At 35.5% G+C, this 12,780-nt stretch overlaps 1 protein-coding gene across 6 annotated transcripts in view; it reads right to left on the bottom strand.

The window, feature by feature from the left end:
* Positions 1–210: 210 nt before the first annotated feature.
* The window catches only part of BRMS1L (BRMS1 like transcriptional repressor), a 51,014-nt gene continuing 38,444 nt past the window's right edge, over positions 211–12,780 (bottom strand). For 3 of the 6 annotated variants that reach the window (XM_032624460.1, XM_032624462.1, XM_032624463.1), the window contains 6 exons: positions 8,654–8,750; positions 7,519–7,602; positions 6,543–6,607; positions 5,430–5,469; positions 3,220–3,346; positions 211–1,810 (listed from right to left, as the gene is read on the bottom strand). In XM_032624460.1, coding sequence (XP_032480351.1) covers positions 1,693–1,810; positions 3,220–3,346; positions 5,430–5,469; positions 6,543–6,607; positions 7,519–7,602; positions 8,654–8,750 — 531 coding nt within the window. In that variant the 3' untranslated portion in view covers positions 211–1,692. Of the gene's footprint in view, positions 1,811–3,219; positions 5,470–6,542; positions 6,608–7,518; positions 7,603–8,653; positions 8,751–12,780 lie in introns of all 6 variants that reach the window. The other 3 variants (XR_004348690.1, XR_004348689.1, XM_032624461.1) reach the window with 2 other exon arrangements.

The following is a 12,780-nucleotide window of genomic DNA, read 5'->3' as shown; positions in this document are numbered from 1 at the left end:
TATATGCATATATTTAAATTAAATATAACTTAGCTGCCTTAAACATCTAAATATACCCCAACAGAGGTTGAATTGTGGTTTAGGGACGCAGAAACATGTGTTCAACACTCCAACACTCCATATCTATTAATGTAAATTGCCTTAAATCCTTCTTAGAAGTAGACAGGTTATAAATAATAAAAGTGCACAAGTCATTCAAGACACTACGAATGACACACAAACATATCTTTTTATTATATACTAAATTTAAAAATCCAAATATTAAAAATGCTTATGAAACATTGTATACATAAGTACTGTCAAACACTATCAGATTATGACATTATGTACATTTGCTAAGGTTAATTAGAAACAGAACAACATACGTAACTGCTGATAATTAATTTCAGAAGTCAAATATTTTAACATTTGGCAACTGTGAAGTAGTGATCTGCACAGGAAGATGTTTGCAGAGGTAAAATAGTGAGAAAACAAATGGAAAAATGCAGATATTCCTGCCCTAAGTGTTAATAAGTAGATCTCTTCCTCATCCTCTTAAGTCTCAATATAACAGAAATTAAAGTGCACAAGACCACCAGGAATACCTGATTTGGTTGTACCCTAATATATACTACAGCCAATTGTGCTGCCATACTGAGGGTTTCAGTTCCCTATACTGTTCCTGAGGTTTTAGAAGTTAATTTTGAATGTGACTAGGGGAAGAGGCCAATACTTTCTAAATTGCACCAAGTGGCCTTAAAGTGTAGAAACACCAAAGATAAAAACATTAATTTGGGAATAGATTCAAGGAGATCATCCCTGTCTATTTTGCCCTAGGAATAAAATTAGGATACGAACCTAGTTTTACCTCTGGAAAATGCTTACTAAAAATCTGTTTCAAAAGATCAGACATGTACAGCAAGCACCACAATACTGTCAGTTACTGTCCACCACTTACATACTGCATCATAAATACCAGGCATATAGACCTGCCCTCTAAAGGTTCACATGAAATAAAGGTAGAATCATGTTATTACTTGACACTAATATTTCTAATCAACATGAAGTATAATTTGTAAAAATAGGTCACCTCCATACAATCAAGGAAAAGGAGAAGGAAAGCTGCTAGTCTACAAAAGTGCTCCTTTTAGCTTTCAAACCCAATAGCTTAATTTCGGGTAAAACAAGATTGCAAAGTAAGGCCATCAGTTCTAAATAAGCTGATGATGCCATCTATACATACTCACGTATATATGTTTAAATTTCAATTCTGATTTGACACAAATGTACTATTACAAACCATTTATAGGAAACATTTTATAGGGCTTATTTACAAATATATGATCAGTGACAAAGACACTGAAAATCAAGAAAACTGCAGATAAATGTAGCCATTGCTAACATAGTTCACTAAAGGTAAGACAGATTTACATAAAAACCAAAGAAAAAAGTTTAGTAAGAAACCCCTACCATATATACCTATTGGTCACTGGGCCAAAAAGGCAAATAAATGTAATGATCATGATTAAACTTTTATCACTGTCTCTTTCAATAACATATCAACATGAGGTCTATTTAGAGTACTACCTACAAATACCCAGTCTCTCATGATTCGATGAGAATATTAAGTTACTGAATATATTTTTTTATTCCCATGGCACATCATACTTGGTAACACTAATAAGGTAGATTTAGATAACACTTAAATCATGATTACGAATGTTTAATTGAATATTTTCCTTTCTGTAGCTGTGAAATGTAAAGCTTAGATTTGCTTCCATCAGGCCTCTTAAACCAAACTTCATCATGGTTAATTGTTGTAATTACAGCACTAAAAAGAAAAAAATACGAATGAATGAATTACAATATGGCTTCTCCACTCATTTTAGAGCACAAACTATAAAACCAAAATAGCTGGACTCTAAGAGTAGATTCAGGTATGTAATTGTCATTTACCGGAATGCTATCAGCAGGGCATGCTGTCAAAAATATCACATTCAGCAACATTTAATAGATAATCTCCTTTCTTTTCTTAATAGAGTTGGTTAAACTTACTACTAGAACTATTAAAAGCACATTGTCCCTAACTCCGTTCCCACCCCACCTCCAAAAGAAGAAAAAGGGGAGCTAACACCACTCCTTATGTAGTATTACACCTCCAACTCATATCAGCCTTGGCAGTAGGAAATCTTTCAAATGCCAAACTTAATTCCCAGTGTCAAGCATCTGTGGTACTTGTACAGATTTTTTTTTTTTTTTTTTTTTTTACAGATTTTTTTTAACACTACTAATCTTTACATAGACATCTTTCTAAAAATATATGTGTTTAATCCTCTTTTATGCTATTTCATCTCCTTTTTAACCACATTTATGCTAAGTAGTAGTAGTTAAATGTCTCAAAATCAATAAGATAAAGCAAAGAATCCATGGGTATCATGTATAACCTAGTAATTAATTAGCTCAATGAGCTTCTATGAGAAAAGTTACTATACACACTGATCCTGAAATGAGTATTCTATACTAAACGCAAACACTTTATTTACTACTGATGCCTAGAAAAAGATAGTTTCTTACTGTAGAAGGTTACTACTCTGAGAATTAAATCCTAAACTACTAAAGGAATTAAAGCAGCGATGGGCAATAATATTTTCCAAAGGCCACACCAGATAAAACTTATAAGGCTCTGTAAATAATTCTATAAACTTTATTTAAGCCTAGACAGATTGAGTTTTTTAAAAGGCAATTTTCAGTTTTCAAGTTATACTTTAATTCCCACTACTGTAAGTTTTTGTTAATTTTCAATTCCTTTCCCATGCTAATTGAAGCAAATTTTTAATCTAAAATACTGTAATATACCCCAAAAAGTTAAGGATTAATAGAGCCACACTGTGGCAGCATATTGTCAAATTCATAACAGTCTGGATTAAAGGTCATAATATTAGGATCATAGCAAGTCATCTATTATAAGAATTAATAAATGGGATTTCTTACCTGGCTAAATAATTCCAACATTTCCATTTGTGTTAATGCTTGTGTCCATGAACTTAATATGTAACTCTGGTGTATAAAATTAATACTGGTGTGTAAACATGCTAATCAAATCATATGTCAAGAGAAAAAAAGAATCCATAGGGAATTAATAATGTATTATGAATGCACTATGGAAGCAGCAAATATTTACTGACAACAATGTGGTAAACTCTAATACTGAGTAGCACTGAAATGATAAAGGCTTTTTACCTTGTAGGACATTCATCTTTTTTGTCAATACATATTGTCTGTCCACGTATATACCATTCACCATCATAATACAATCTTCCCTCTTCGGATCTAGCACTGTGCAGGTGTTTTTCCAGTTTCACAGGTGCTAAAGGGATCAGTTCAAAAACTGTTATATTAATAAGACATTGTCAGAAGAAAAGTGCAGAACATTAAGTATTAACACCAACCCATGCATATATGTGAAAAAACACTAACAATATTTCTTAGATAACAAAACTAAATCTAATAAAAACAAGAGAATTTCATTTCTTATATTTTATATAATTCATTCAGTTTTTAATATAGCTATTTAATAAAGCTAAACAATATATAATAAATCAATTAACTAGACAAGTGTAAGAAGGAGAAGCAGATATATTATCAATTACTAGTGCCAACTTTAAGTGAGATATAAAATCTGAATTGTCATATTTCTACTGAAAATTATATTTTTCATATTTTCTCCCCTGCAGCTGACACTTCCAAAAAAGCAAAGTTTAATAAATATTCCAAGAGTTCCCCAGGACTTTGATTCTAAAAAGGAAATTTCCTCAAGTAGAACTTCCATTTTGAAATCCTAGAAATGGTCTGAGATTCACCAGATAAACTCATGCAGAGAAAAAAAATGTTCTTTATAGAAACACACTGTCAAAAGCATACCATGAAATACACACCTCTGCATCATTCAAATGTCACCACCTCAGAAAGGTCTTCCCCAACCACTCTACCCACTCCTCAGTTAATCTTCATCACAGCTTTATATTTCCTTCATAGCAATTATTACAATTTGTCAGTATCTGTTAGTTATCTATTTACATATACATTATTATTCTGCTTCCCCCCAAGGAAGTTCTAGGAGGTCCATCTGTTGCACCATTGTATTCCCAGAACCTCAAATAGTGCCTCCTATATAGAAGGTGTTCAATAAGTATTCACTCATTCATTCGTTCAACAAATGTTTTCTGAGCACTGCGACTAAAAGAGATGTTTCTGACCTTTGTGGAGCTTACGAGTCTCTCAGGAGACAGGTAAACATGTAAATAATCAATAAAAAATTACAAATTGTGTTAAGTGCCATGAAGAAAACAAATAGTACACATGCTAAAGATAACATAACAGGGGTCGGGGAGGAGACCCACTCAACAGTGTAGTGAGACTCTTAAAGGAATCCATGACTCAAAAATGTTCAGAATATAGGTAGTTACCCTTCCACCTAATTCCCAAGGGAAGCAGTTTAGTACAATATTGCTAACAATTTCCTGACATCACATAACGTTTAAAAGAATCCTTGGGTTAAATATAAAATAGAAATTGATCTCTTATAGATTATCTGTTGGGATACGACTCTTCGTATTTAAAACATGTTTTATTTAAAATTCTTGCTTCATTGTTCTTAGGATTAGGAAACCTCATATACAGTGAAAGTAGGCAGAAACAGAGAAAGTTACCCTAGACAATAATGCCCATCACTACTTTGGCAGTGATTTCAGACGTTCCAAAAAATTGTGAATAGTATAATTTGATATAAATTTTACAAAGGCATATCAGAATGTGTAAATCTTAGTGGTGCGTAAATTTTCTTGATGAATCCCACTGCCAGCACTCTAATCTCTCGCCTAGAAAACACAGGCACAGAAGAAATTTTGCCCACAATTCCAGAGGATTCACAGGCTCCCTGAAGGCCATCCATGGACTCCTAAAACCTCCCCTACAGAATTACTGAACCCATAAAAAACACTAAGTACATACTTTTAAAATTACTGATCCATATCAGCAATTGAAATGTAGCTGAAACACTAAAAGAAGAAATACATTCCATTCAGAAATCTTGAAACTTTTACATGAGACAAAGACTCCAGAAGAATTCCTCATAATTCTGGGGATAGTGTTCACTGATGAAATGAAACCAGTGATCGGGGACTGACTTAAAAAGTCTCCACAGGGCTTCCCTCGTGGCGCAGTGGTTGAGAGTCCGCCTGCTGATGCAGGGGAAACGGGTTTGTGCCCCGGTCTGGGAAGATCCCACATGCCGCAGAGCGGCTGGGCCCGTGAGCCATGGCCACTGAGCCTGCGCGTCCGGAGCCTGTGCTCCACAATGGGAGAGGCTGCAACAATGAGAGGCCCGCGTACTGCAAAAAAAAAAAAAGTCTCCATAGCGAAGATTTCTGAACTCAGACTAAATGACTTACGTTCTGTTTTCACTCTGTGTGGACCCAGTGTAGCCATTGCCTTAATTTAAAAAAAAAAAAAGAAGAAGAAAGATGTCTGAGTTCATAGGCAAAGTATATTTTAGTTTCTATTTAATATAAACAACACTACTGATAAGCTCAATAACAAAAACAGTGAAATACGATCTTTAGCTGCTTCAATAAATTGGTAATATCTAAGACCATAGGAATATATAAAAAGAATAACAATTTCTCCTAGAGGTGTTATCAATATCCGAAATAATCTCAAATTCTCAACTAAGAAGCTTCTGAAAATAGAAAAATTTAATAAGAAAACAAGTCTCCACTTTCAAACAAGCACAGAAAATCCTATAATGCTTGAATGCTTAAAGACAGGATGCAAGACATATGATAAGGGTTCAAATATTCACTTTCGTTTATTCAACAAATATTTATTGAGTGTATTCCATGAGCCATTATCAGGCTAAGAACTAGGCACAGAATGGTAATTTATTATTATTTTGGGGTAACCTAAATAAACGCTTTTCTGCACTTTTGCATGAATTATTAATTACATTATCACAGGAAAATACAGTCAAACAGCTGACATGCATCTCTTAAAATATTCTTGCAGGGACTTCCCTGGTGGCTCAGTGGTTAAGAATCCTCCTGCCAATGCAGGGGACACAGGTTTGAGCCCTGGTCTGGGAAGATCCCACATGCCACGGAGCAACTAAGCCCGTGCACCACAACTACTGAGCCTGCATGCCACAACTACTGAAGCCCGTGCACCTAGAGTCCATGCTCTGCAACAAGAGAAGCCAATGCAGTGAGAAGCTTGTGCACTGCAACAAAGAGTAGCCCCCTGCTCGCCATAACTAGGGAAAGCCCACGCGCAGCAACGAGCACCTAACGCAGCCAAAAATAAATATAAACAAACAAATAAATAAATAAATTTATTTTAAAAACTCTTGCAATCCACTATTATCTGTATTAGTATTAACTGTCTTAGAGAGACTGTTGCAAAGTAAAACATATTTACAATAATATTTTGATGTATTAGTGAAAAATCATAGACTCTTAAAAAGTAGACTATAAAAAATATACTTGCATTCCATTGCTTTTTAATCATACCTTCCTTATTGTTGTCCAGTCTTCAAGAATATCAAGATCTTGTAGCATATAAACTATATACGGACGTTGAAAAGTCAAGGTCAATTTAGCTGTAAGAATTTCACATTTTGAATTATACTTCCAAACTTCTGTTTTTCAGAGAATGGAACAATGACCTCTGGACAAAAACCTTCAGCATGCTGAATTCTGACTTCAAATTATTCTTCAAAAAACTTAGTACCAGGATAAATATGTTCCAGTACTTCAGATGTTATAACCATATTCCCTTAGTCCTATGGTATCAAGGATAGCAAGATACACCACCAACCTAATCACTGGTTTGAGGTGGGGGGAAAAAGGCAGGAGCGAGGGGAGGGTACCAAAGGGAATGCCAAGACTGAATGCATATACTAATTTAATTTAAAGACATTCCACTTTCAGAGACATTAAAAATGTTAAAAAGTACACATGAGGGCTTCCCTGGTGGCACAGTGGTTGAGAGTCCGCCTGCCGATGCAGGGGACGCGGGTTCGTGCCCCGGTCCGGGAAGATCCCACATGCCGCGGAGTGGCTGGGCCCGTGAGCCATGGCCGCTGAGCCTGCGCGTCCGGAGCCTGTGCTCCCCAACGGAAGAGGCCGCAACAGTGAGAGGCCCGGCGTACCGCAAAAAAAAAAAAAAAAAAAAAGTACACATGAGAATTAAGCAATCATGCTACACACTAAACAGCTGCTTCATATCAAAGCCCTTGTGATCTACAAAGCCATATTAATTTCAAAGTTGGGATCGTTACTAAATTTCTACTCCTTCCGTACTCCTCTTAATCTAAACTATACCCTTGTGCCTTTAATCGGTTTTATAAATCATCTTTTGCTTTTTACAGGATCATGCAAATAAAGACAATGTATACTAACAAAAGTTACAAAGATATGCACAATGCAAAAATGTACATTAAAACAAAACAAAACAAAAAAAAACAGAAAATTTGAAAAAGGATATCTGAAACCACAACTGGCTTCTTTTTGTCAGGACTGAAAGGGTCCTTCCTCTTTTTTCTTGACTGAAGCTCATCGTTCCACAGCTCTGGCAAGTAAATAAAAATTAAGTATTAGCTGATTTCTAGAGATCAAAGGAGGAAAGAAAGACTATATAATTTCATAGTAGCAAAATTTCATTGGTGTCTATGTTTATATACTGTATGTGTATACTATACATATATATATGACTATATATAATTTCATGAGCAGTTATATATTTTGAATTTTCCTCTGCTTTTATTAGAGCAAAATTCAACTTGGCACTTAGCGACTAATAACTGATAAACATATGTCAGGCACTCTGGTAAATATACATCGCATGAATGGTCTCAACTAATCCTCAAAGCTACCTCTGAGGCAGATAGTCTCATTACTTCAATTATAGGAGGAGACTGATTTAGAAAAGCTAAAGTGACTGTCACTTGTAGTCACCCAACTACAAGTAAGGCATCATTAGAGCTCAGCTTGTCCACTCTGTCTACTCCATATCAGAGAAATAGAATTTATAACAAGTAAAATAATACATATGCAAGAACAATAGGATAACCCAGTAAATCTTCCATCCAGTGTAGAAAGCCTTTCCACAGTACCTCTGAAAAAGCCATTTCACTTTGGACTGATCTAATTAGTAGTAAGTATTTCCTTTTCCTGAGACAAAAATCTGCCTCCCTGGAAAGTCCATCCATTTGTCCTAGTTTGTGTGGGACCAAAGAGAAAAGGGTTTTATTTCTTCTTCCACATGACAATCTTTCAAGGCTTAGAGGAAAGAACATATACTACAGCTGTCTTCCAATACTATTCTTATGTTTTAATAATATTCTTACTATTCTTGTAGTATACTATCTTATGCCTATAGTTCCTGTCTCACTTCTGTTTTGTTCCCTTTCATGTGCTCCATTTTCTACATCTTTCTGAAGTGTGAGTCCAAATCAAAGCAACAATCACAATCATATCAGATTCTTTAGCAGTCTTGCCCCTCTCTCATTAGGACACTTCATTTACATAACATATGTAAAGGAGACTACATACAGCGAGACACCTCAGTAAACCAAAGGTTTAGTGTCACTTAAACATGACAGTCACAGCATTCCCCTCACCTGAGGTAATATCAATGCTATGCCTGTCCTCTTCAAGCCTTCTTATCTTCTCCTCTAGTTCACTCTGCACTGTATCATATAACAAAAGCTTTTCACTCTGAAAAAAAAAAAGAAAGCAGATCACACATAAGCAGAAAGAACAAATCGGTCTATCTTAACTAAAAGTACCAAATAACTCACTCTTATTTTAACATATGGCGCTTTCGTGTTATTTCAACTTAAAAATTTTAATGATAAAATGTCAAATATATGAATAAACTAACACTAGAAAATATAGAATCTAAATATAGGGAGAACTATATACAATTAAATTGTTTAAGAACATCTAAATTTATATGTGATAAATAAAGAGGCAAATATTTACTTTACAAAAAAACTCATAGTAAGCTCCCATGGCCCCTTTTAAATATAAGCAGGTCCCACCTGTACCACAATGGAGACCTTGTCCTATAAAGTATATATTTATAAAATGGATCACTTTTTCTCATCAGAACAATTCCCTGTTAATATCGCAGAATCATATTAAAATAGACTAATATATCACCAGGAGAAAAATTCAAATCTAAACTTTACAATTATTTTAAACAATTCAATTATAGTCAAAATCCTAAAATTACAGATTAATTATATCCAAATCTTTCAACAAAACTACAGAAAGATTGAGTCACTCACTAAGAGACAAGACTGTTCACTAGTAAATCAGACTAGAATCCAGGTCTACTACTTCTAGCCCGCTGTATCCCTTATTTTAAAAGCCATAGAACACACATCAGTATAATATATAGATTTATTATATAAAAAGCTATGACAGATTCCCACCCACCCACCACACCCTTATCTCTAGTAAGGATATTAGCCTATTGGGCCAGATATATAGCTAGATATGACTGTCTCATAGAGGCCACTGGAATGCAGTTAGTTATGATTTCTTGTGGATGGCATTAGCCATGCCCATTTTCAGCATTCCCAGTGTCAGTTATGAAGTCCTGTCTTTTGGGTTTGAAATTTAGAGTCTACACATGCTTGAAGGTTCTCCTGAGTGGTAGAGAAAAGATGGCTTTTGTCAGGTTGAAGCAATCCAGGAGCTAGAGAGAAAGCAAAGCTGAAGAAGACTAAAACTAGATCTCATATGAAAAATTACCTCATTACATGCTACTCTCTATGCTTACTTCTTTTTACTTACCCCTCTGCCTTTGGCAAAGTCTAACAGATATTCTAGCCTTATCTACATTGTATTACAAGAATTGGGAAATGTTATGTAGCAGAGAAAAAGGGAGAGCAGGCTGTGGCCACAGTCAAGATCGTGTGACAGCTATAAATAGAGCCAGATTCTCCAACCAAAGATGACGCCGAATGCTAAGCAGGAGTGATAAAGCTTTTGCTTTTAAGAATATTTCAATTTTTAAAAAATTTTTAAGTAAAAATAAAAATTAACATTAAAAAAAAGAATATGGAAGTTTAACTGCTGCATTCTCTTTGCTTTCCATTGATAAATTTGCCCTAGGCCAAGCAGAAATTCTAAAATAAATCTACCAATCATTCTTTACAATTAAAAAAAAAAAAGCCACAAGGGGACTAAAATGTTTGAAGCTATCTCTAAAAATATAATAGGTATACTTTAAAGTATACAAATAGAAGTATCTTGATTCTATCCTCACTGTTATTTCTTTGATCTTCTCTCCCTTATCCCCAACCCCTCAACAACTTTCCCTGAGAAGGAAAGTCATAATGAAGCAGCTAAAAGACACCTAGAAAAGAAAGAGGCATCCAAACTCCCTTGCTTTGGTGCCTGTAGAGGCCTCTATAGTCAATAGGTAACTTCGCTTTTTTAAAGTATTACTAATTATAATTACATGTTTGGCTTCAAAATCCCACAACCCTCCAATCTCCACACCTATACTTAGTAAACCTGCTCACTGAGCCCTTTCGCAGGCTGACACCTATGCTCCTTCTCATCAGGGAAATGCCAGGGAGCCCCAGGAAAGTGGCTCCAAGGTTCCGTGTTTGTACTCGTCTCCCGCTGGCCTGGGTTCAGAACCAACTCCCTTTCGGCAGTTCCCTGACTTAGGCACCTCACGGTTCCCAACCTGGAATGGAGTCCTCGGAGATTTTCAAAGACTAGCATTACCAGAGAGCAAACCATATTAAAAAGCTACAATCATTTTTTTTTTAAGTGGGATACACTGGAATGAAAAGATAAGCAGAACAGAATTTAAAAGCCAAGAAATAGACCCATTGGTTATGGGAAATTTTATGAAAAGGGTGACTTTTCAAATAATTTGGAAACCTGATGACAATAAATGACAACAGAAAAATAAGTTTAACTATATAGAGAAAAACTCAGGTTCTTTGCCTCATGTTATACAAAAAAATTAATGGACTAAAGAGTTAAATTTATGAAATGAAATCCAAAAGAACTAAAGGAAAGGGACTTCCCTGTAGTCCAAGGGTAAAGAATCCATCTTCTAATGCAGGGGACGCGGGTTCAATCCCTGCTCAGGGAACTAAGATCCCACACGCCATGGGGCAACTAAGCCCACGGGCCACAACGACTGAGTTCCCGTGCCTTGACGAGACAGCCCACGTGCCACAAACTACAGAGCCCACGCACTCTGGAACCCACGCACCACAACTAGAGAGAGAAGACCCAGCTGCCACAAGAGAGAAGCCCATACGCTGCAACGAAGAGCCCGCGCAGCACAACAAAAAGATCCTGCATGCCTCAATGAAGATCCCATGTGCCACAACTAAGATCTGATGCAGCCAAAAAATAAAGAAAGAAAAAATATCAGCTTCAAAGAACTAAAGGAAAGATGGGGACTCTATTTGATGTTGGGGTGAGAGAAGTCTTTCAAAGCACAAAAATTAGAAGGACAAGTTATTTTTTTAAAACTATGCACACAGAAATTAAAAACACATTAAAAAGCAAACAAAAGTAAGAGGAAGGCAATAAAAAAATATTTACAACATGACAAAGGCCTAATAACCATAAGATGGAATTAAACAAGCATGGATAAGTCAGTAAGAAAAATCTAAATACTATCCATACTCACTGCCAAAATCAGCCAAAAAGAGAGACAGAAAACACAACTGCAAATTAAAATGTGCATTATGTGATATTATTTTTCACTTGACAAAGTTGTTTCATTCTTTTCAAGTATAATAAACAATGCCAACCAATACTGAGAATATAAACCAACTCAACAATTTGGAAAGTAATTTAGAAACATGTATTGAGGACTTTACTGATTGTATCCTTTGATCTAGTAATTACACTGAAGATTCCATCCTAAGGAAATAACAACCTCGACCAATGCTGTATGGAAAAGGATGCTCACAACAGCAATACTTGTAATGCCAAAAACTAGGAACAAAGTAAAATCCAGTAATAGAGTATTGGCTACATAATTATTGTACATCCATACTACTACTCTGCAGAAACCAAAAATTCAGAATTCAAAAAGTAGGGAGAAACTGCTAGAGTAAGATTACAAATGAACCCAGATCATAAACTCTCTCTTCCCTAAGACATAATGAAATAAACAAAAATATGTACAAAATAAATCAACAAACCACACTTGTAGTTGTCAGACAAAGGAAGGGGCACAATGTCATGCCATAATCTCTGAACATGGTGACTAAACTGAGACAGAACCCCAAGACCTGCATTATGTACATTACACACATGCGTGCACTTCACAAATAAAGAATATGAGAGAAGGGGGAATATTCTGAAAAGTCTGAGTTATACTTCCAAATCTAGAAAGAAATGAAGGAGGGTCTGGATGGGGGAAAATACATGAAAAGCCCTAGAGACAGAAAGCCCTCTTCATCATGGTAGGCTCACCAGTGAGAAGAAAACTTCCACAGCTCAGCAGCTGACAAGCCCTGCACATAGGCAGATTGTACTGACTCACTCTTAAGTATGAATGATGGCCAAAGGTGACTAGTTATTTGTGAAAAGCATCGAAATGAAAGACAGAGACAAACAAACAAAAAAGAAGGATAAAGAAACAGACACAAGTCAAGACACAGAAAAAAAATTCAAAACAACTACATTTAATACCCATAGAGGAAAGCGATTACACCCATAAGGAAAGAACAGGAGTTAGAAAAAATATTTAAAA

The sequence above is a fragment of the Phocoena sinus genome, chromosome 2, assembly GCF_008692025.1.
Source record: "Phocoena sinus isolate mPhoSin1 chromosome 2, mPhoSin1.pri, whole genome shotgun sequence".
NCBI classification, from domain to species: domain Eukaryota; kingdom Metazoa; phylum Chordata; class Mammalia; order Artiodactyla; family Phocoenidae; genus Phocoena; species Phocoena sinus.
This window is presented reverse-complemented; position numbering and strand designations above follow the sequence as displayed.